Source organism: Lineus longissimus, chromosome 16 (genome assembly GCF_910592395.1).
Source record: "Lineus longissimus chromosome 16, tnLinLong1.2, whole genome shotgun sequence".
Lineage (NCBI taxonomy): Eukaryota > Metazoa > Nemertea > Pilidiophora > Heteronemertea > Lineidae > Lineus > Lineus longissimus.
In genome coordinates this window covers 2,819,163-2,841,352 of record NC_088323.1, presented here as the reverse complement: position 1 = coordinate 2,841,352, position 22,190 = coordinate 2,819,163, and the positions used below count along the sequence as shown (strand labels likewise).

At 41.2% G+C, this 22,190-nt stretch overlaps 1 protein-coding gene across 7 annotated transcripts in view; it reads right to left on the bottom strand.

The window, feature by feature from the left end:
- The window catches only part of LOC135500835 (mucin-17-like), a 104,529-nt gene that overhangs the window by 4,971 nt on the left and 77,368 nt on the right, over positions 1 to 22,190 (bottom strand). For 5 of the 7 annotated variants that reach the window (XM_064792493.1, XM_064792497.1, XM_064792494.1 and 2 more), the window contains 32 exons: positions 22,018 to 22,055; positions 21,484 to 21,598; positions 20,864 to 21,007; positions 16,184 to 20,476; positions 15,678 to 15,701; positions 15,061 to 15,386; positions 14,232 to 14,397; positions 13,850 to 13,887; positions 13,316 to 13,430; positions 12,696 to 12,839; positions 12,273 to 12,299; positions 11,589 to 11,673; positions 11,140 to 11,315; positions 10,507 to 10,665; positions 9,044 to 10,313; positions 8,354 to 8,403; positions 7,954 to 8,032; positions 7,446 to 7,703; positions 7,021 to 7,067; positions 6,497 to 6,649; positions 5,816 to 5,980; positions 5,405 to 5,548; positions 4,942 to 5,053; positions 4,488 to 4,537; positions 3,849 to 3,927; positions 3,415 to 3,561; positions 2,938 to 2,990; positions 2,427 to 2,591; positions 1,640 to 1,990; positions 1,125 to 1,255; positions 628 to 770; positions 214 to 260 (listed from right to left, as the gene is read on the bottom strand). In XM_064792493.1, coding sequence (XP_064648563.1) covers positions 214 to 260; positions 628 to 770; positions 1,125 to 1,255; positions 1,640 to 1,990; positions 2,427 to 2,591; positions 2,938 to 2,990; positions 3,415 to 3,561; positions 3,849 to 3,927; positions 4,488 to 4,537; positions 4,942 to 5,053; positions 5,405 to 5,548; positions 5,816 to 5,980; positions 6,497 to 6,649; positions 7,021 to 7,067; positions 7,446 to 7,703; positions 7,954 to 8,032; positions 8,354 to 8,403; positions 9,044 to 10,313; positions 10,507 to 10,665; positions 11,140 to 11,315; positions 11,589 to 11,673; positions 12,273 to 12,299; positions 12,696 to 12,839; positions 13,316 to 13,430; positions 13,850 to 13,887; positions 14,232 to 14,397; positions 15,061 to 15,386; positions 15,678 to 15,701; positions 16,184 to 20,476; positions 20,864 to 21,007; positions 21,484 to 21,598; positions 22,018 to 22,055 — 9,294 coding nt within the window. The remainder of the gene's footprint in view (positions 1 to 213; positions 261 to 627; positions 771 to 1,124; positions 1,256 to 1,639; positions 1,991 to 2,426; positions 2,592 to 2,937; positions 2,991 to 3,414; positions 3,562 to 3,848; positions 3,928 to 4,487; positions 4,538 to 4,941; positions 5,054 to 5,404; positions 5,549 to 5,815; positions 5,981 to 6,496; positions 6,650 to 7,020; positions 7,068 to 7,445; positions 7,704 to 7,953; positions 8,033 to 8,353; positions 8,404 to 9,043; positions 10,314 to 10,506; positions 10,666 to 11,139; positions 11,316 to 11,588; positions 11,674 to 12,272; positions 12,300 to 12,695; positions 12,840 to 13,315; positions 13,431 to 13,849; positions 13,888 to 14,231; positions 14,398 to 15,060; positions 15,387 to 15,677; positions 15,702 to 16,183; positions 20,477 to 20,863; positions 21,008 to 21,483; positions 21,599 to 22,017; positions 22,056 to 22,190) is intronic. The other 2 variants (XM_064792498.1, XM_064792496.1) reach the window with 2 other exon arrangements.

Below are 22,190 nucleotides of genomic sequence, written 5' to 3'. Positions count from 1 at the left end.
ATTAAGCTGTGGAAAAGATGCAAAGAGCTTCGGTACAGTACAGCTGTCTAGTGTAAAAGGCACTACATATAATGCTACATTTCATTTCAGAACCTGCACACATTTTATAATGCCTAGACCTTGGTTAAAATAATGTTATTACAGCTTGATATCTCAAAGAGGAATTATATCGTGAAGCATATGATTTTAGATCTGCGAAATAAAGTTACTTACTGTCACAGGTATCAGTAGTGCATGTCCATTGATAACCCTTACACGTGCTAAAATTTCGGAAATGATCTTATTATCTAATATGCATCATACAATATTGAAAATTACATTTCACATCATGAAACACCTGAGGCTATAATGTCCAGATCTTTAACTGGGTACACATGCAACAAATAATGTCCTGTCAGAGAGAGATTGTATGATATATGTCGAATTCAGTCGGTGGTGCGTCTTTCAAAGGAACTGCGATCCAATCCAATGAGGATGTCCACATTCCGCATCAAACAAGCCGCAGCACAGCCCCTATAGATGTTAGAACACAATCCAATATCACTGGTTAGAATTACGTCAAAATATAGAAACAGTTTAATCAAAGCACTGCATGCTAAAGAGAGAGAAAACAAAATAGCTACTCACCAATTATTACACTTATTCTTCTTCATAACATATCCATCAGGGTAATATTTTGGACTTCCTGCAGGTTGAGCTCCGAACTCCTTCGTGTCCCATTCGCATCCACAGTCGTCTTTCATTACACAAGTTCCATTTTCATTTTCATACTATAACAGAAATACAGGTTAGTTCTTCCTATACCATCCTTGACTCTTAAGGCGACTGGGCAACCGAATAGCTCGGTATTAATGTCATTGATTTTTTTCAGACGTGTTATTTACCTTTAAGATGAAATATCGAGATGAGAGCTGGCGTAACTCTAACAATATCTGACGATTGTAATGTATCGTAGGGAAAAAACTGAGACCAGAACCTACGCTGTCGAAGAGAGTCGTCCTCACTATCACACCCTCTGTACTAAATAAGTGTACAGGTCGACCGGGAGTGAACCAGCGACATCAGTGCTAAAGGTGTTTCTACTGCGCTACCCCGAACGCCCAAGACGTGTACTGCGTACATACCATTCCAACAGGACATCTGCAGTCTTCGACGCACTTTTGCACCATCGTACATACTACTGACTGTCTTGCATGCTGACACGTCTTGTCACAAGGGTTAGTGCACATCATCTTCTTTCGGGGAGGAACACACTCTGCAATACAGATGGGCCAGCAATGCACAACAAGCAGACAATATTTGCGAGCGAATAAGCAAATAACCAATATTCGGGAGTCAGAGAAAAAATCGTAAAAATTGTGTTTAATTTGAAATCAGAAGAATTTTGTGGAAGATCTAGCATAAATACATGTATATCATGGTTGATCTCACAAAAAGTGTAGAAACTTTCATGTTACACCACCTCAGAAAATCAAAACAACCATGGGTGGATCATCATTACTGCAGTCTGAGAATTCGATCGATATTAAACTCTCTTTCAGGTAGAATGATCGCCATCTTTGGAGCAATTCGAAATCAAACTTTAGCAATATTTTCTTATAGGACTACTCCCCGTGGACATCATAGAAGCTTGGCTCACCTGAACAATTCTTGGGACAGCGTTCGGTTTCTTCCAGATCAGGACATTCTTTTCCATCTCCAACCTTCGGCTTCGTGACCGCTCTCTTGCGTGTTTTTTCTCCATCACTGCAATTAGCCTTGTAGCTACAGTCTGACCAGGAAGCCCAACTGCTAACTTCACAATCTTCTGGGCATGGCTTGTTGTTCGTGCATGGCTTCGACTGAGGAGCGGGTTTCGCTGTCTCATTGCATACGCAATTCTTGCAAAGTGATGCGGTTAAACATGTGCATTTACTCTTTTTAGTCCGTGTACCATTACCACATGTAGTTGAGCAGCCAGACCATTCGTCGAATTCCCACTCGCACTTCTCTGGAAACAGTTGAAAATTAGTGTGCCGAAAGAAATATACATGTAGCATAATTATTAAACTTTTACTTTTTCACATGAAAAAAAAATTTCATTTAATAGGAGCACGGTCATTCTGAAGAAAATGAATAGGCATATATATTGGCAAAGGCACAACGTGATTTGCTGTCATCAACCTGGATTCTGGCTTTGTGTCAGAAGGGAGTCTCCTCTTATAGCAACTGTTTTATGGCACAAAGACTATGTTAATTCACAAGCCAGTGTCGTGAACAAAAATATATCTGTTGATTGTAAACATTGAACTACATCATTCACCGTGGTTATCTTCAATTCGACTATACTTATTAAAATATGTACTAATTAACATTGGAAACTCTTATTTAGACAAAATACTTAATCGACACAGATCAGTCGGACAATTTCCAGAACACACACTCACCAGGACAATCTCCATTACTACAGTCCTTTTCCATATATGATTGACCTTGACATTGCGCTCCGCCGCACTCTGGTGGTTGGCAGGATCTACTTCGTGACGTCTTGCCTTTGCCGCATGATGCCGAGCATTGGCTCCACTTCTCCCACGGCTTCATGAACCCATCCACTAAAGTCCAAAAAAGCCTCTCGATAACAATTATAAATACGAGCATTTAAGACTTGTTATTTCCCGACTTTCAATATTATGAAATTATGACCCTGAATCGCGCAAAATGTCGGTACCTTTTGTGTTGCAATGGCGGCTTTGACTGAGCGCATTTCATCGACTATTACACAGGTTTCAAAAAGGCACTCGAGTGTATCAAATGTATGCAGCAGCCGGTTAAGCACTCACTTGAGCTCGAATTTCGAAAGACAAACTGAAGAGCAGACAGGGGTTCGAATTCACGACCATTGGATTGCGCTTGCGCTGACGAATATGCCCAATATTCAAAATCAATAATAGTCCTTACCGACTTTACTCTTGTCAGGTTCGCAACTGATTTTGAGATAAACATCGCACAAGCTGAAATCAAAAAGATCAATTGAAGAATTTGCCTTAAATGATTGCCGAGTGTACAGGAGTGAGAGGGGTTAACGACCACTATTTAGCATAAAGTTGGATACTCATAATACCTCAAACCAAGCCCTGACAAGAATCCTGGAAAGTTTTGAATCTACATGTGCACGGAATTTAATACGATCTTACATCACATGTAACCCCGAATCTTATACGAATCTTACCAGGGGTTTCGACCAGGATATGTGGTAATTAGGGAAATGTCTCTGCCACACATCGAGAAGACCACACATTGCCCATACAATGACGTTTTGCTCACCACGTGCATATAAGCATGTGCTTATAATCTGCATATGAGATTGAAAATAAACCAGTGAGGCCGTTTGTGCAGAGATAGGAAGAAGATGGAGTAATTGGTAAAAAGACTTACCAGACATTGCATGGCTCGTTTGGCCGCGTGAACTTCTCATTAACCTGGTAGGTTTTGTCACCTTCCTTACAAACGCATTTCCTGTCTTGACAAGGCCTGTATCTCGCAAGTTCCTTGGAACAGTTACCTCTTATATTTATGGGATCACTGAAACATTGTTGATTGGCCCGTTTTAATAAAAGCAAATGTAGACATGAAATCCGTATAGAACGTATGCCTTCATATTGTGACTATGGTGGCTTATGATGTCTCTAAGTCTCGGCGATATATGCGGTACATTACCAAAGCAACATTCCGTGCGCATTTGTTTCGACTGCGTCGAAGGAACTTGACTGCAAACAGCAGTATAATACAGCTAAACAGTTACATCTAATATTCTCGTGCTGCACTGTTAAAGGTCTCCAAAGGCTTTATTAACAATCGTGATGACTTACCGAAGAGACTCCTGCGTGCCTGATCCACAAGTTGCCGAGCAAGGTCCCCAATCACGCCAGGGATCATATGTGCACTCATCTGAACGAAATTTTTGCAAATGTTAATAACTGTAACACTGCATAACACTGAGTTAGGTTTCAGTCTCTTGGTTGGAGACCATTTTCTAGAGTTAGATAAGTTTTCAAATTCTTTATAATCTTCTTCAAATTTCCTTTTATCTCATTGGAAACCTTCTTATCGGATGTGATAACTTGTAATAAATTCACTGGTAGAACACACTGTTGTCACCTTTTATGCAATTCCTGCCGAAGAAATTCTCCGATAAGTTTTACCATACACTGAATTGTTCACTAATTTGAAGAAGTCTTGACAACAGGTGGATTTTCTCATAATCCAATTGAGAGCATTCTAGCATGACACACCACTGGTTCTCAAGGGTTTGGCCGTATTAATGCCTAATCATTTAAAAGTTTTAGCCTCATTAGGTGGAATTATATGTGTGCTAGAATCAGTTGACTGACTTGACAGGGAATACTGCAAAACGGTCACATCTACAGCTCCCCTTTTCCTGATATGGTTAAGAATACATATTTTTACGTTTTTGTTCATTCAGTGCATTGGCACGTCTTTGCTCTCACCTAAGCATGGTGTATCGCGGCACGTATAATTTCCATTCTTGTCACATTTACTGAAGAGAAAAAAACACAACAAGCCATCAGCATAGTTCATCATGGGAATAATTAAGAATAGAATTTTGAAAACAAACCTTGGGTGATTGATTAGAACAACTTGTGCCTATAACGAAGAAGAATTCTGATCATGCATTTGCCACTTCTTCAAAACCGATTGATCATAGTCAAAGACCATTTGTGCCAACTAAACAAAACGAAGACTCCTGGCTATAACATCAATTACACGATATACCTGTACAGTGGACTAGAACACACAAACACCTTTCTCAATGTACTTTATTTTCTGGTGTCTGTATCGCATTTATGGAGTGTTGTAAACGGTAGTTTCTCGCCTATCTGATTTCAACATCGCGACAATAAAACGCCTACAAAATATTGGTAGTTTGCTGTCAATGCCTACCACTTCTTGCATGCTTTGGGGAATTCCACTTCCTTGTTTCGTTCAATCTTTGTACCATTGACGTAGCACGGACATTCCTCGGTGCATGTGTCATTGTCGTTCTTGACAAATCCTGGAGCGACGGAAATAAAATGAGAACGAAATGAAAAAAAGACAGATAAAAATCAATTTTATTGGCCCAGGTAACACCTCTTATCAGGAATTGCAGCCTAAAGAAGCCTGTATGAGAATAGCTAAACGATCGAAATTCACATGTTGACATCCTTCTTGACCAATCGAATTTCACATGTTGACATCCTTCTTGACCAATCACGGGGCGGACCACACATTCTACCAACATTAGCATCGAGAAAATTGGGAGTGGAAAACAATATGGTAAAAATCGAGACAAGGTACAGTGCCACCAGAAACACAAAACAGAAAACTGATGGCATCCATCGTACTGCTGGTAGATAGTATTTACCTGGTTTGCAGCGACATCCTGGGATGCAGGCTTCTGACTTCACGCACGCTGCTATTCCGCCCTTCTGATGGCATGTCTGTGGCCAGTCGTCAGAACAATCGTCTGAACAGTTGCTCCAAATCATGTTTGGTTCAGTGCAGTTGTCTGAAATAAGGTTATGATAATGATATGTAAACAGTAAACGCTTAACTCTTTCTCGATGAATATCATCAATATATTATAAATTGGCTGCATTTCTGAAAGTAGATGACTTGGCCGACCTTTTGTCACTCAGTAGTTGTAGTTAATGGTTAAAGACGGTGACAAACCACATGCACATGAAGATCAAAACTCCAGCTCAATTGACAACACTCATCAAATAATTGTGCGTTCCTGTGAAAGCTGACAAATCCAAAAGTAACCAGTGCTCACCAGGACAATCTGGTTTATTGCAATTTTCTTCCTCAGTTTTAAGTCCTGCACATTTATCTTCTATCTCGTTGGTATCAGGGTTCCTGCACTCCCTACTTCGCGTCCTGATCGCACTTCCGCAATCCTTCGAGCAGTTACTCCAAGGACTCCAAGTTCCCCAGAGAGCTATTGAAAATAATCATCGGGTTACAAATAGAAGAGGTAGCACATTACAGCAATGTATATTTCATGAGAGATTGGGAGAAACATACGTGCCACAGAAACGAGCCAATATTGCGCGGCGACCTGCGATTGTGTTTGCTGCTGTGCACGACAAAAATATATTTCAATCGTCTACGGACAAGCATTTTTGTGGCATGCGATTATGATCTAATCGCTCGTTTGCGGGGTGATTTACATATATGCTAGGAAATTGGTAAAAAATTGATATTTACATTAACTTCCCTGAGAAACATATTTATAAAAAACGGCTTATACTCTGTTGTGTTTGTGAGGGAATGTAAAGGTGTTCAATAATATTCAGTTAGAGACTAAGTCCAGGCTAAGTGTTACACTCAAGATTTGAAAATGTACAGGAAATGAAATGAATAAGATCAAAACTAAGAATCTTAATCCTATCGGAATTTTCGACCGGGAATTGCACCTTACGCCTTTTATTACAGTGGCGAAAATCATACTTACGAGGGCATTTTTCGGTGTTACAAGCTTCTTGTTCCACTGGAGATCCTTGACAAGGTGGTGTGCCCTTGTTTTCTGTTCTGGACCTGTGCCTGACTCCGCCACCACAAGTCCTATTACAGGGAGACCAATTAACCCACGTGTTCCAAGTGCATTCTGAAGATATTCATTATATAACTAGAACCATCGATCGTCTCGACTACATGTAGGCCAGTTTTGATAGGATTAGGCAGAATACTGTCAACAGCCAAAATTGCGAAAAATTGCGAAAAATAGCAATCTCGACTTGTATTTTATTTGAAAAATGAATGAAATTTCGTAATCTGTCAAAATAAATCGTCAATTACATTTCTGCAAGTGTTCGACATAATCTTTATAACGAATACACCCTTAAAAAAACAAAAAGGTTTTGTAGCGATTACAAATATCTAGCGATTTTCAGCCATTACAAATAAGGTTTTTCAAACGTTTAAAAATTTTTTTTCTTCATAAAATGGGTCTATTCCAATGCATTGCTTTATACATACCAGAACAGTCCTTTTGTTGACAGTAAAGCTTCTGGTGCATGCAAGTACTGAAATAAATGCATAGAAACGTTTATTCAAGAGTACGCAATTACCAGGCACGCAGCTAGACTTTTGGTCACACAGGGCGGTACAAAACACCTATTTGTCCTCCGTCAGTCTAAAAATCTGCAAAAATTAGCGTGATCTTCACTATTTTGGTGACCATGTCCCCGCTCCCTCGGGCTACGGTCTCGGTTTAAATGCGTCGGGTTCCCATGAATAGACAGCGTGAGGTTTTAGAGAGATGATTTACAAGTTTTGCGTGTATGAATTTGTACGTATCATGATGATGCGATGGACCTTCGTAGTTCGTCGTTCGTAGGGGTTGCGATATATGGCCACTCACTTTATCAAGATATCGCTTTCAAGTTAGAAAAAATACTTACCAGTTCCTACAATTCATATGTATCGTGACGCCTTCTGCTACCGTATCGTCAGGGCCAAGCAGTCGGTCGCCCGTAGTTTGACCTGGTAAACCATCTTTTTCAACATATGCGGTTCCTTGCTCAAGAGCACTTTTCCCCGTTGCATTCTTGACTGTGGCTGAATCCAGTATGCACGGGCAGGCCTGTGCCGTACAATTTTGAGTCTCCGTATCCAGTCCTTCACACTTCTTTGGATTATTTTTACCCAGTGTGCATTCTCTAGATGTGTTAATAAAACGGGTTAGAATTGTTACCAAAAAGAACGTATTGACCAAATATCGACCAAAGAAAAAGCTAGCGGTGGCACAACGGTTGAGCGTCGGCCTTGTGATCGGGAGGTTTCCGTGTTTCCCTTTGAGCAGGAAAACCAGGAAAAGTGCTAGTAAGTTCTCATCGTCATTATTATTACTACAACTACTATTTATAATCGTTATTATCATTATCATCATTAGCATTACGGCCGGTATACCTGCTTCTTGATCTGGTACTCAAACCGCATGTAGCGCTGCAACTTGACCATGGTGTCCATGTCTCCCAATTGGGCGGCGCTTCAAAAAAAATGTATTACTCAAAAGGGGTCGCGTCAGCCTCTGGTGTTCTTTTGTATTAACTGATAACAATCTTACCAGCATTTTGAGAAACTTACAGCATTATAAAAAAACATACTTAGCACTCCTGTTGACATGCATAAACTGCTACATGCATGTACTTGTTCTCCAGTTTACGTTTGGTTATTTTGATTATACATGTACTTCATTCACTAATGTTGTGTCGGCATTGTTAGTCACAAATCCTCGTGGCAACTCCCTTAAAGGAAATGATAAATGATGTGGATGCACTCGATTAGTGATAAGTATACGTGAACTTACTTGTGCAATTCATGTCTTTGCATTTCATGCCAGCCTTTGGGTCGCAAGTACTGAAATATAAAACATATATGCAGTGACTGCACTAAATAAGGGCATTGTATAGACAAGTCGTGCAACATTGATAACTAGAAAATGCTTCAATTAAAGGTTATTCCTCGCCCTACCCATCATTACTTTTATCAATATGAGTAGCAGTATACGAGTTCCAGCTTTGAATGATTAACGAAAGCCCATCGCTTTTGAATCCCCAACAAAAACTAAGCGTGTGCGCCAGGTACTAAATCCAAATTATTGAACGCATCTTCGTCATTCTGATCATCTGTGAAGTGTTCGGAAATTTCCGAAAAGCCGAGAAGAACTGAATGACTTTATTAATAATACACTATTAGCCGCATCACCCATGGAAGTAATCCAAGTTCGAAACAGAGTGCATTGCGGATATAAAGAAATGACGAATTCGAAAGTATGATGACCATTTCCCCAGTCTTAGAACGAGTTGGAAATAACTAGGAACGATTTCTATCTTTTGTAACAAATATTTGGCGCAAAAAAGTATAAAAGGTGTAGGATAACGATTTCAGGTATGACGAATTCCCTCTGACCGCTAAAAATCCTAACCACGACAACCAGCATAAGTTGATCATATGTAGCTTGGCCGCCTGTCAAAATGTAGCCAAAATCAATACGAACCAGTTTTTACAATCGTACACAATCCATGTGTTTGGTGGTAAAAATGGTGGTGGGGTGCTTCCGCCAGATGTTGTGCCACCACCTCCTCCTGGTGCTGATGTTGTACCTCCACCTCCTTTAGGGCCAGATGTTGTGCCACCACCTCCTCCTGGTGCTGATGTTGTACCTCCACCTCCTTTAGGGCCAGATGTTGTGCCACCACCTCCTCCTGGTGATGATGTTGTGCCACCACCTCCTTTAGGGCCAGATGTCGTGCCACCCCCTCCTCTTGGTGCTGATGTTGTGCCACCACCTCCTTTAGGGCCAGATGTTGTGCCACCACCTCCTCCTGGTGCTGATGTTGTACCTCCACCTCCTTTAGGGCCAGATGTTGTGCCACCACCTCCTCCTGGTGATGATGTTGTACCTCCACCTCCTTTAGGGCCAGATGTTGTGCCACCACCTCCTCCTGGTGCTGATGTTGTACCTCCACCTCCTTTAGGGCCAGATGTTGTGCCACCACCTCCTCCTGGTGTTGATGTTGTGCCACCACCTGCTTTAGGGCCAGATGTTGTGCCACCACCACCTCCTTTAGGGCCAGATGTTGTGCCACCACCTCCTCTGGGTGCTGATGTTGTGCCACCACCTCCTTTAGGGCCAGATGTTGTGCCACCACCTCCTCCTGGTGCTGATGTTGTACCTCCACCTCCTTTAGGGCCAGATGTTGTGCCACCACCTCCTCCTGGTGCTGATGTTGTACCTCCACCTCCTTTAGGGCCAGATGTTGTGCCTCCACCTCCTCCTGGTGTTGATGTTGTGCCACCACCTGCTTTAGGGCCAGATGTTGTGCCACCACCACCTCCTTTAGGGCCAGATGTTGTGCCACCACCTCCTCCTGGTGTTGATGTTGTACCACCACCTCCTTTAGGGCCAGATGTTGTGCCACCACCTCCTCCGGGTGCTGATGTTGTGCCACCACCTCCTTTAGGGCCAGATGTTGTGCCACCACCTCCTCCTGGTGCTGATGTTGTGCCACTAACTCCTGGGCCAGATGTTCGACCGCCTGATATTGTAGTAGTTGTAATAGGCGTCGTAGTAAAAAGGCTCATATCAAAGGGACATTTGCATTCTTCCTCTCTGACACATTTCTCGTCTTGAAGTAGGTATCCATCTGCGCAGCGGCATCCCTTGGTACACGTTGACTGGACACACTGGACATTTCCGACGACATGATCACACTTATATGGGCATTTGGAAGAGCAGTTGCTGACTACCATTGGTTCCTCGCACGCTGCAATGAAAAATACATGATTATCAAAAAGTGCTGGTGGTATAGTGTTGCTTTCTAATATTCTGTAGACTCATTCAAAGTTTATTATTTGGCCCTTTTTGATTTTGTGTGCAAATATCATTTCTTGGTAATTATGCAACATTTACATGGAAAACTATTTAGTGAAATACAGAATAGTTTCTTAAAGTCTCACTTTCATTGCAATCGCATTTCTCATCCTCCTCGATCTTGTATTGTTTGCATTCGATATCCTCTCCAATTTTCTGGACGGTCCTGGTCCTTGTCTTTTCAGTAATATTCTTCGAACAATCACAAATTGTCCATTCAGTCCAACTGCTCACATCGCATTCTACTATTGATTATAAGAAGATTTTGAAATATTTACTGGAGTGCCAAGACGCATGCCAGGTAGCATTAACCAACACAATATGCTAGTACTGGGTTCACCCTCAAATACAAATCGAACACGTGACCTGCTTTTTAAAATTGCATGGTGGTTACTAATAAACTCAGTAATTATCCGCTCAACTCTTCAGCATATTATAACCTGGGATACAGTGGGTGATATGAATAAAGGCTAGCAGATGCTTTGACTTCAATTGTGTACAGAAAGGCCAAGTGTAAATGTACATGGAGTTTTAGATAAAAGCATTTACTACTCTTTATTTATATCACCCATCGTTTGAACATCTTCGTGTCAGAAGGTTGCACAGTATTATTTCTCAAATCGCACCAAGTATAGTGGATTACGAATTTTATTTGTTCGAGAAAGAGGCTGCATAGGATAATCAATTCCTTTGCTGATCAATTGTAAAATTCTAATTACCTTCGCATGGAGCTTTGTTGCAAGGTGTGGTTTCTTCGGTGGAATGGCAGTGTGGTTTATCACATATCCTCTTTCGTTTCGTTGTTCCATTGCCACACGTTTTTGAGCATTCCAACCATTCTCCCCATAATCCACAACTTGAATTGGTGCATTCAACGATGCCGTGTTGACATATACTGTAAAAAAAGCGTAGCCAATGCACTGAACTACTGTTTAACTGGAAAAGATGGTGACTACTATATTGCTATTGTTAATGCTCCAACCACTAGCACGCCAGGTTTGTCTTCCATTTATATTTTCCGCAAATTACATCATTACCGAATTCAGAGCTAAATGCAACCGCACATAACGTCAATTATTAAGGTAGGCCCTATTCTAAAAACTCTCCGTTTTTTCCAATCTAACACAGGATTTGCAACTGCGAAAGGGCAGATTGAAGGAAGACTTACCATTTCCTGCATTCCTCTTTGTTAACTACTTCACCATGTGAGTATTCTCTGCCTTCGAAAATGCATACCTTCTTTGGGGTTGTTGCTGTGAAAGACCAATAACACATTACATGCATGATCCATCTCATGATTAAACTACTGAATAGTGCAATAAGGATGAAAAACCGCTGTATCAGTATGTAATGCACTTGGATACAGATGCCCAGGGACCATTGGATTCAATTAAGCTTCGTAATCTCAGAGGAATCGAAAGTCTTAATAGAAATCTCCCTTAATCCGTCACTATACAATATGAAATGACAGAGGGCATTTACGATTGCTACAACAACGCCATTTACCGCTAAAATATATTGTGTCGTTCCCTTTTATGTTTGCACTGTCTGCACATTAAGAAAAATCGAAGATTGCAAGAAAGTTACGTAATTATTTATTACTTTTGAATGACTTACGGACATTATTCTCTCAAAGATTGTGACATATTGATTCAAAAACATTAGGCCATTTAGTTGAAAATAAGCGCGGAGATGGCCTGGTTTTGCGGAAGCAACATCATGGTGGTCGACCTTAACACTGAGACATGACTTTAACTTAGAGTGTAAACACCTTACATCATGATCAGTGTTGGTAGTGGAGAAGTTTGGGGAGGTAGTAGACGTAAAGATTAAAGCAAAACCTTCAACTTACTGGTAGGCGTTGAAGTCGACGTTGTGGCTGAAACAATAGAGCATGTTTGGTACAGATGTTATGTTAAACGTGGCTTGAACCTGAGGTTAAACCAATGTCTTTTATTTCGAACCACTGGAAGCTCTAAAGAGGGGCTTTATTTCAGACAGAAGACCAAAATAATAGCATTGTGGCCTTTTATACCTACCACAAGGGAAGAGCCACAACAAGAAAGCCAGTTTTATACATAACCGAAGTGCATTAAAAAAATAGTGAAATGTAGCTTTCTCTGCAGCCAACACACAAATATACTATCTTAGGAGTGTCGTTCTTTGGATCATTCACAAGCCTTTGATGGGTTAGCACATAAGCACAAAAACAGCAAGTAAAAATATTGTTAGGGGATTCACTCTTTCAACATCACTTCAGCGTTTTTGTACTTACTGCAGTTCACTTCATCTTGGCAATTTGGCCATACCTCAGAGTCACATTCACATTCGCCATCACATATTTGTTTAGGATCAAAACAGAGTTTCGGTAGTAGAAATGAAGTACAGTTTTTAGCGGGTATCTGCCATGTCTTGCAAACTGCAAATAAAGTTCAAAAGAGGAGTAAATTAAGTCTATTTCTGAAAATCCCAAGTGCTAATTTTTATAAAGGCTATATTTTTTTGTTCAAAATGTCAAACCAGAAATTTAATTTGATGTTCTACAACTGCTGTAAACCGCTAAATTCTTGTCAGCAATTTATTCGCGAATGACCTCGATTTTGCAATACTGGTAGACAATTCAATGTCTCACACTAGAGCCAAGATCATTTTAGTTCAACGCCACGTACAGGTGCCTATCAATAGGCTGAACATCCATTGGCCTTGCAAAATCAATACATTTGGGGAAACACCAAATCGTGGCGATCGGCGCAGACTGAAAGACATTCTGATATTTAACGGCAGTCTCCCTTTTAGTAGTAACACAGCTTTAGTTGATCAAACCTAACAGTCATTACGATTGTAACGGTTTTAACAAATCACCTCAAATTTGTAAATATGAAAACATGAACTTACTGCATTCAATTTCGTCAATTCCATTAACACAGTCCGTTTTGTTGTCGCATCGTTCTCCACACACGTACTCGTCATTACCGCAAAATACTGTCGGACCGGAGCAAATTGTGCTTGTCTGGAAAAACAATCAGTGGCAGCACATTGATTAAGCTGAGGTAGATTCTTAGCGCGATATCTGGATATTCTATAACCTTTAGCCTAAACACTGCATGGTTGCAAAACCTAAACAGCGATGAAATTATTATGAAATTTGATTAGCTGATGGCCGGGTTGTTCCTCTGCTAAGAGTAGCATATTCACATGCATACTCTGATGAACTCCTCTTCTTCTTCATAATGATATACGGACGATTCACCATTTCATTTGTCGTCATTACATGTGTTAATACTACACATTTATCCGAGGACCACCACGGAAGAGTACTTTTAACAGTCGTATTACCAAGTATAGATTTATCCATACTTGGTATTACTAAGGAGTGCTTCATAATATCGTGAATTGTATTTGCTATTCTAATCAGATGATGTTACCTACCGTTATTGTAGTTGGTGTCGTCGGTGTTGTCACGTTTTCTGTATTGAAAGATAAAATCAAGTCAGACATTATTGCTGGTTTTGTACCGCACTGTATACTGCCACAGACCGAAACAAGACTACTTTCTAAAACAGCCGATTAAAATTACTAATTTCACAACCCATTTTGCTCCTGAGCGCGAATTGTTTTTGATGTTTTCAACGGAACTTGTATCAGTGCTGTACTGTAGAGAGCGATGCAGAGGGTTTTTAAAGAAAAGTTGTGAACAATTCTGCCATTAAAGAGGAACAATTAATTTCCCCTGAAAGAGGACACTGATTTGCCGATTAAAAGAGAGTAATATCCTGCAAAGTCTTGCACTCTATGGATTAACAAAACTGACCTTTTTCGTAACAAGCTTTGATGACTGTGTCTCTAAAGTTCGGCAAGATAGGGACTGCTAGTTTTCCATTGTCACCTGTGACAGTGAATCTAATATATGCTCCATGCAATCGAGGGAAGAAATCCACGCAAAACTTTCCCCACGGGTTTGTAGAGATATCAGTGGACTGAAAAATAACATTATGTTCAACGTGTTACTACTGAAAACAAAGTCAAATTTGCCTAATTGGGTGATAGAATAATCAGCAGACTGGAAACAGATCATATGATCATTTTGTATTTCAGATCGAAACAAAATAAAAATTTCCCAGTGGTTTGGCGAAAATCTCAGCCCAATAGACTTCATACATATAGTTAACACCAAGTAAGTAAGAAAGACAGCTGGGTCTTCGGCATAATGATATATTGAAGGCGTACACAGGAAATGTACTGTAACAATTTGTTTGTTCTCGTTGTGGTGATGAAATTATGTTTATTTTGAATATGATTAAGTTTTAGCTAATATACGATTTTCAAACAGTTAGAAAAAATATATATTGGCTGGTCAGAATGTTTGAATCAAATGAACGTGTTTTCATTTTGACAATCAGTGCCTGACGTATCAGTGGATACTGGACCACAAAATAGTATGCCCAGTAAGGTGTACGAATACACATCTATACCGCCTTTGTGTGGTTATGGATGAAATGATGTCACGACCTTGTTTGCCGAAAAGTTCTATTGATATTAAAGGTCAAGTGCGGATGAAATATTGTCAGCATTCATTACACAGAATATAATAAGGATCTTAGAGTGTGATACTTTCGTAAACTTTAGTTCACTGCACCTACCTTTATCGTCTTCCATGATTTGTAAGTGGTCCCATCATCACTGATGCTAAGATCGATTTCTCTGCTAACGAATACGCTATCATTCATGTATTTGATAAAATTCGTCCTCGTGCAAATCTTTTTAATCGTTATTGGTGTATTTTGAACTGCTAGGAGTTTATATACAATAAAAGCAGATTCGTCCTTCCAGTCTTGTTGGGTTGGCGTCCAATATCCGATCGAATTTTTCAAGGATTCCCTTGGGCTCCTGATGGTTTGATTCCAAGAGCTAGCTGTTACTTCTATAGCTGCTTCTTTATAGTCAACCAATATCTCATCACTGCACTCTAGACAAATGGTAAAGGAGTAAAACAGTTGAGGTGCTTCTTATGTAACAGTGGGTTGTCAAGTGGCACAGTATTTATTAATAATTTAGTTTTGGTGATATGACCAACTACTGCGAACATTAGTAACTCAAATATGTTTGCTTCTAACATCCAGGGAAATTACTAGAACGACATAAAGGGCAGTTAATTCAGTTCAACATAATTATATTTAAATGCTCTTTCTCGCACACTGTTCGATCAATATAAGGCAGGATGATGAAGCTGCCCACGACATATACAAGATATACACACCTGTAGTAGTAGTTGAGATTGTAGCTGAAAAAAAAATGCATAAAGTAGTCATTAGGAGGAATGATCATATTCCATTGTTTGAAAATATAATCAATCAAACAACTGAGTTTGATGCATTGAAGCACCTAATTTTCATCATATAAAAGAGGTTGACATGTTGCGCTTGTCAGTTTTCAATGTCTAAAGGCTCTTCTTCTCCCTACATTAGTACAGTTCCCATTTGAATAGTTTTTACAACCACAACACGTTCGAATTGCATTAAGTAATAATTGTCTTTTCTTTTAATAAAGAAATCGAATTGAGTGACTACATGGGTATGTTTGATCAATTTCGGATGCACAAATCATTGACATAACACAGTAGAGAAAAAAATGAAATTTCCTCATTTCCAAGCCTCACTGGAGTGCAAAACAACATGTTCCTCGACAGGACTAGACGTACTGCAGTATATTTAACGAAAAAAAGATGAAATTGGACGAAAACTGAGTCAAATTCATGAACATTACTTGTAGATGTCGTAGTTGGTGACGTCGATATGGACGGTGTAGTTGATGTAGTTGGCGATGATGTTGTTGTTGTAGTTGACGATGTTGTCGTTGTCGTTGGCGGTGTTGTTGTTGTTGTAGATGGCGATGTTGTTGGTGATGTAGTTGGCGACGTTGTTGACGATGTTGTTGTCGTCGTCGGCGGTGTTGTTGTTGTTGTAGTTGGCGATGTTGTCGGTGATGTAGTTGGCGATGTAGTCGACGATGTTGTCGTCGTTGTCGTTGGCAGTGTTGTTGTTGTTGTAGTTGGCGGTGTTGTCGTCGTTGTAGTTGTTGATGTTGTCTGTGATGTAGTTCGCGATGTAGTTGACGATGTTGTCGTCGTCGTTGGCGGTGTTGTTGTTGTTGTAGTTGGCGATGTTGTCGGTGATGTAGTTGGCGATGTAGTTGACGATGTTGTCGTTGTTGTCGTTGGCGGTGTTGTTGTTGTTGTAGTTGGCGATGTTGTCGTCGTTGTAGTCGGTGATGTTGTCGGTGATGTAGTTGGCGATGTAGTTGACGATGTTGTCGTTGTCGTTGGCGGTGTTGTTGTTGTTGTAGTTGGCGATGTTGTTGACGATGTTGTTGTCGTCGTCGGCGGTGTTGTTGTTGTTGTAGTTGGCGATATTGTCGGTGATGTAGTTGGCGATGTAGTCGACGATGTTGTCGTCGTTGTCGTTGGCAGTGTTGTTGTTGTTGTATTTGGCGGTGTTGTCGTCGTTGTAGTTGTTGATGTTGTCTGTGATGTAGTTGGTGATGTAGTTGACGATGTTGTCGTCGTCGTTGGCGGTGTTGTTGTTGTTGTAGTTGGCGATATTGTCGGTGATGTAGTTGGCGATGTAGTTGACGATATTGACGTCGTTGTCGTTGGCGTTGTTGTTGTTGTTGTAGTTGGCGATGTCGTCGGTGATGTAGTTGGCGATGTAGTTGACGATGTTGTCGTTGTTGTCGTTTGCAGTGTTGTTGTTGTTGTAGTTGGCGGTGTTGTCGTCGTTGTAGTTGGTGATGTTGTCGGTGATGTAGTTGGCGATGTAGTTGACGATATTGACGTCGTTGTCGTTGGCGTTGTTGTTGTTGTTGTAGTTGGCGATGTTGTCGGTGATGTAGTTGGCGATGTAGTTGACGATGTTGTCGTTGTTGTCGTTGGCGGTGTTGTTGTTGTTGTAGTTGGCGATGTTGTCGTCGTTGTAGTCGGTGATGTTGTCGGTGATGTAGTTGGCGATGTAGTTGACGATGTTGTCGTTGTCGTTGGCGGTGTTGTTGTTGTTGTAGTTGGCGATGTTGTCGTCGTTGTAGTTGGTGATGTTGTCTGTGATGTAGTTGGCGATGTAGTTGACGATGTTGTCGTCGTCGTTGGCGGTGTTGTTGTTGTTGTAGTTGGCGATGTTGTCGGTGATGTAGTTGGCGATGTAGTTGACGATATTGACGTCGTTGTCATTGGCGTTGTTGTTGTTGTTGTAGTTGGCGATGTTGTCGGTGATGTAGTTGGCGATGTAGTTGACGATATTGATGTCGTTGTCGTTGGCGTTGTTGTTGTTGTAGTTGGCGGTGTTGTCGGTGATGTAGTTGGCGATGTAGTTGACGATGTTGTCGTTGTCGTTGGCGGTGTTGTTGTTGTTGTAGTTGGCGGTGTTGTCGTCGTTGTAGTCGGTGATGTTGTCGGTGATGTAGTTGGCGATGTAGTTGACGATGTTGTCGTTGTCGTTGGCAGTGTTGTTGTTGTTGTCGTTGGCGATGTTGTCGTCGTTGTCGTTGGCGGTGTTGTTGTTGTTGTAGTTGGCGATGATGTCGGTGATGTAGTTGGCGATGTAGTTGACGATGTTGTCGTTGTTGTCGTTGGCGGTGTTGTTGTTGTTGTAGTTGGCGATGTTGTCGTCGTTGTAGTCGGTGATGTTGTCGGTGATGTAGTTGGCGATGTAGTTGACGATGTTGTCGTTGTCGTTGGCGGTGTTGTTGTTGTTGTAGTTGGCGATGTTGTCTGTGATGTAGTTGGTGATGTAGTTGACGATATTGACGTCGTTGTCATTGGCGTTGTTGTTGTTGTTGAAGTTGGCGATGTTGTCGGTGATGTAGTTGGCGATGTAGTTGACGATATTGATGTCGTTGTCGTTGGCGTTGTTGTTGTTGTTGTAGTTGGCGATGTTGTCGGTGATGTAGTTGGCGATGTAGTTGACGATGTTGTCGTTGTTGTCGTTGGCGGTGTTGTTGTTGTTGTAGTTGGCGGTGTTGTCGTCGTTGTAGTTGGTGATGTTGTTGGTGATGTAGTTGGCGATGTAGTTGATGAAGTTGTCGTTGTTGTCGTTGGCGGTGTTGTTGTTGTTGTAGTTGGCGATGTTGTCGGTGATGTAGTTGGCGATGTAGTTGACGATGTTGCCGTTGTTGTCGTTGGCGGTGTTGTTGTTGTTGTAGTTGGCGATGTTGTCGTCGTTGTAGTCGGTGATGTTGTCGGTGATGTAGTTGGCGATGTAGTTGACGATGTTGTCGTTGTCGTTGGCGGTGATGTAGTTGGCGATGTAGTTGACGATGTTGTCGTTGTCGTTGGCGGTGTTGTTGTTGTTGTAGTTGGCGATGTTGTCTGTGATGTAGTTGGTGATGTAGTTGACGATATTGACGTCGTTGTCATTGGCGTTGTTGTTGTTGTTGAAGTTGGCGATGTTGTCGGTGATGTAGTTGGCGATGTAGTTGACGATATTGATGTCGTTGTCGTTGGCGTTGTTGTTGTTGTTGTAGTTGGCGATGTTGTCGGTGATGTAGTTGGCGATGTAGTTGACGATGTTGTCGTTGTTGTCGTTGGCGGTGTTGTTGTTGTTGTAGTTGGCGGTGTTGTCGTCGTTGTAGTTGGTGATGTTGTTGGTGATGTAGTTGGCGATGTAGTTGATGAAGTTGTCGTTGTTGTCGTTGGCGGTGTTGTTGTTGTTGTAGTTGGCGATGTTGTCGGTGATGTAGTTGGCGATGTAGTTGACGATGTTGCCGTTGTTGTCGTTGGCGGTGTTGTTGTTGTTGTAGTTGGCGATGTTGTCGTCGTTGTAGTCGGTGATGTTGTCGGTGATGTAGTTGGCGATGTAGTTGACGATGTTGTCGTTGTCGTTGGCGGTGTTGTTGTTGTTGTAGTTGGCGATGTTGTCGGTGATGTAGTTGGCGATGTAGTTGACGATATTGACGTCGTTGTCATTGGCGTTGTTGTTGTTGTTGTAGTTTGCGATGTTGTCGGTGATGTAGTTGGCGATGTAGTTGACGATATTGATGTCGTTGTCGTTGGCGTTGTTGTTGTTGTTGTAGGTGGCGATGTTGTCGGTGATGTAGTTGGCGATGTAGTTGACGATGTTGTCGTTGTTGTCGTTGGCGGTGTTGTTGTTGTTGTAGTTGGCGGTGTTGTCGTCGTTGTAGTCGGTGATGTTGTCGGTGATGTAGTTGGCGATGTAGTTGACGATGTTGTCGTTGTCGTTGGCAGTGTTGTTGTTGTTGTCGTTGGCGATGTTGTCGTCGTTGTCTTTGGCGGTGTTGTTGTTGTTGTAGTTGGCGATGATGTCGGTGATGTAGTTGGCGATGTAGTTGACGATGTTGTCGTTGTCGTTGGCGGTGTTGTTGTTGTTGTAGCTGGCGATGTTGTCGGTGATGTAGTTGGCGATGTAGTTGACGATGTTGTCGTTGTCGTTGGCGGTGTTGTTGTTGTTGTAGTTGGCGATGTTGTCGGTGATGTAGTTGGCGATGTAGTTGACGATATTGACGTCGTTGTCATTGGCGTTGTTGTTGTTGTTGTAGTTGGCGATGTTGTCGGTGATGTAGTTGGCGATGTAGTTGACGATATTGATGTCGTTGTCGTTGGCGTTGTTGTTGTTGTTGTAGTTGGCGATGTTGTCGGTGATGTAGTTGGCGATGTAGTTGACGATGTTGTCGTTGTTGTCGTTGGCGGTGTTGTTGTTGTTGTAGTTGGCGGTGTTGTCGTCGTTGTAGTCGGTGATGTTGTCGGTGATGTAGTTGACGATGTTGTCGTTGTCGTTGGCAGTGTTGTTGTTGTTGTCGTTGGCGATGTTGTCGTCGTTGTCTTTGGCGGTGTTGTTGTTGTTGTAGTTGGCGATGATGTCGGTGATGTAGTTGGCGATGTAGTTGACGATGTTGTCGTTGTCGTTGGCGGTGTTGTTGTTGTTGTAGCTGGCGATGTTGTCGGTGATGTAGTTGGCGATGTAGTTGACGATGTTGTCGTCGTTGTAGTTGTTGATGTTGTCGTTGATGTAGTTGGCGATGTAGTTGTTGAAGTAGTTTGTGACGTTGTTGCTGAAACAATAGATCATTTGTATTACAGATATTATTTTAAAAGTGGGTTGAACCAGATGTTAACCGATGCCTATTATTTAGATACCCTGGAATTTCTAAAAAGGGACCTTATTTAAGAAACGACAAAAAGAATAGCGTTGTGGTCTTATACCACAATGGAAGAGCCACAGCAAGAAAGCCAGTTTTATACATAACCGAAGTGCATTAAAAAAATAGTGAAATGTAGCTTTCTCTGCAGCCAACACACAAATATACTATCTTAGGAGTGTCGTTCTTTGGATCATTCACAAGCCTTTGATGGGTTAGCACATAAGCACAAAAACAGCAAGTAAAAATATTGTTAGGGGATTCACTCTTTCAACATCACTTCAGCGTTTTTGTACTTACTGCAGTTCACTTCATCTTGGCAATTTGGCCATACCTCAGAGTCACATTCACATTCGCCATCACATATTTGTTTAGGATCAAAACAGAGTTTCGGTAGTAGAAATGAAGTACAGTTTTTAGCGGGTATCTGCCATGTCTTGCAAACTGCAAATAAAGTTCAAAAGAGGAGTAAATTAAGTCTATTTCTGAAAATCCCAAGTGCTAATTTTTATAAAGGCCATATTTTTTTGTTCAAAATGTCAAACCAGAAATTTAATTTGATGTTCTACAACTGCTGTAAACCGCTAAATTCTTGTCAGCAATTTATTCGCGAATGACCTCGATTTTGCAATACTGGTAGACAATTCAATGTCTCACACTAGAGCCAAGATCATTTTAGTTCAACGCCACGTACAGGTGCCTATCAATAGGCTGAACATCCATTGGCCTTGCAAAATCAATACATTTGGGGAAACACCAAATCGTGGCGATCGGCGCAGACTGAAAGACATTCTGATATTTAACGGCAGTCTCCCTTTTAGTAGTAACACAGCTTTAGTTGATCAAACCTAACAGTCATTACGATTGTAACGGTTTTAACAAATCACCTCAAATTTGTAAATATGAAAACATGAACTTACTGCATTCAATTTCGTCAATTCCATTAACACAGTCCGTTTTGTTGTCGCATCGTTCTCCACACACGTACTCGTCATTACCGCAAAATACTGTCGGACCGGAGCAAATTGTGCTTGTCTGGAAAAACAATCAGTGGCAGCACATTGATTAAGCTGAGGTAGATTCTTAGCGCGATATCTGGATATTCTATAACCTTTAGCCTAAACACTGCATGGTTGCAAAACCTAAACAGCGATGAAATTATTATGAAATTTGATTAGCTGATGGCCGGGTTGTTCCTCTGCTAAGAGTAGCATATTCACATGCATACTCTGATGAACTCCTCTTCTTCTTCATAATGATATACGGACGATTCACCATTTCATTTGTCGTCATTACATGTGTTAATACTACACATTTATCCGAGGACCACCACGGAAGAGTACTTTTAACAGTCGTATTACCAAGTATAGATTTATCCATACTTGGTATTACTAAGGAGTGCTTCATAATATCGTGAATTGTATTTGCTATTCTAATCAGATGATGTTACCTACCGTTATTGTAGTTGGTGTCGTCGGTGTTGTCACGTTTTCTGTATTGAAAGATAAAATCAAGTCAGACATTATTGCTGGTTTTGTACCGCACTGTATACTGCCACAGACCGAAACAAGACTACTTTCTAAAACAGCCGATTAAAATTACTAATTTCACAACCCATTTTGCTCCT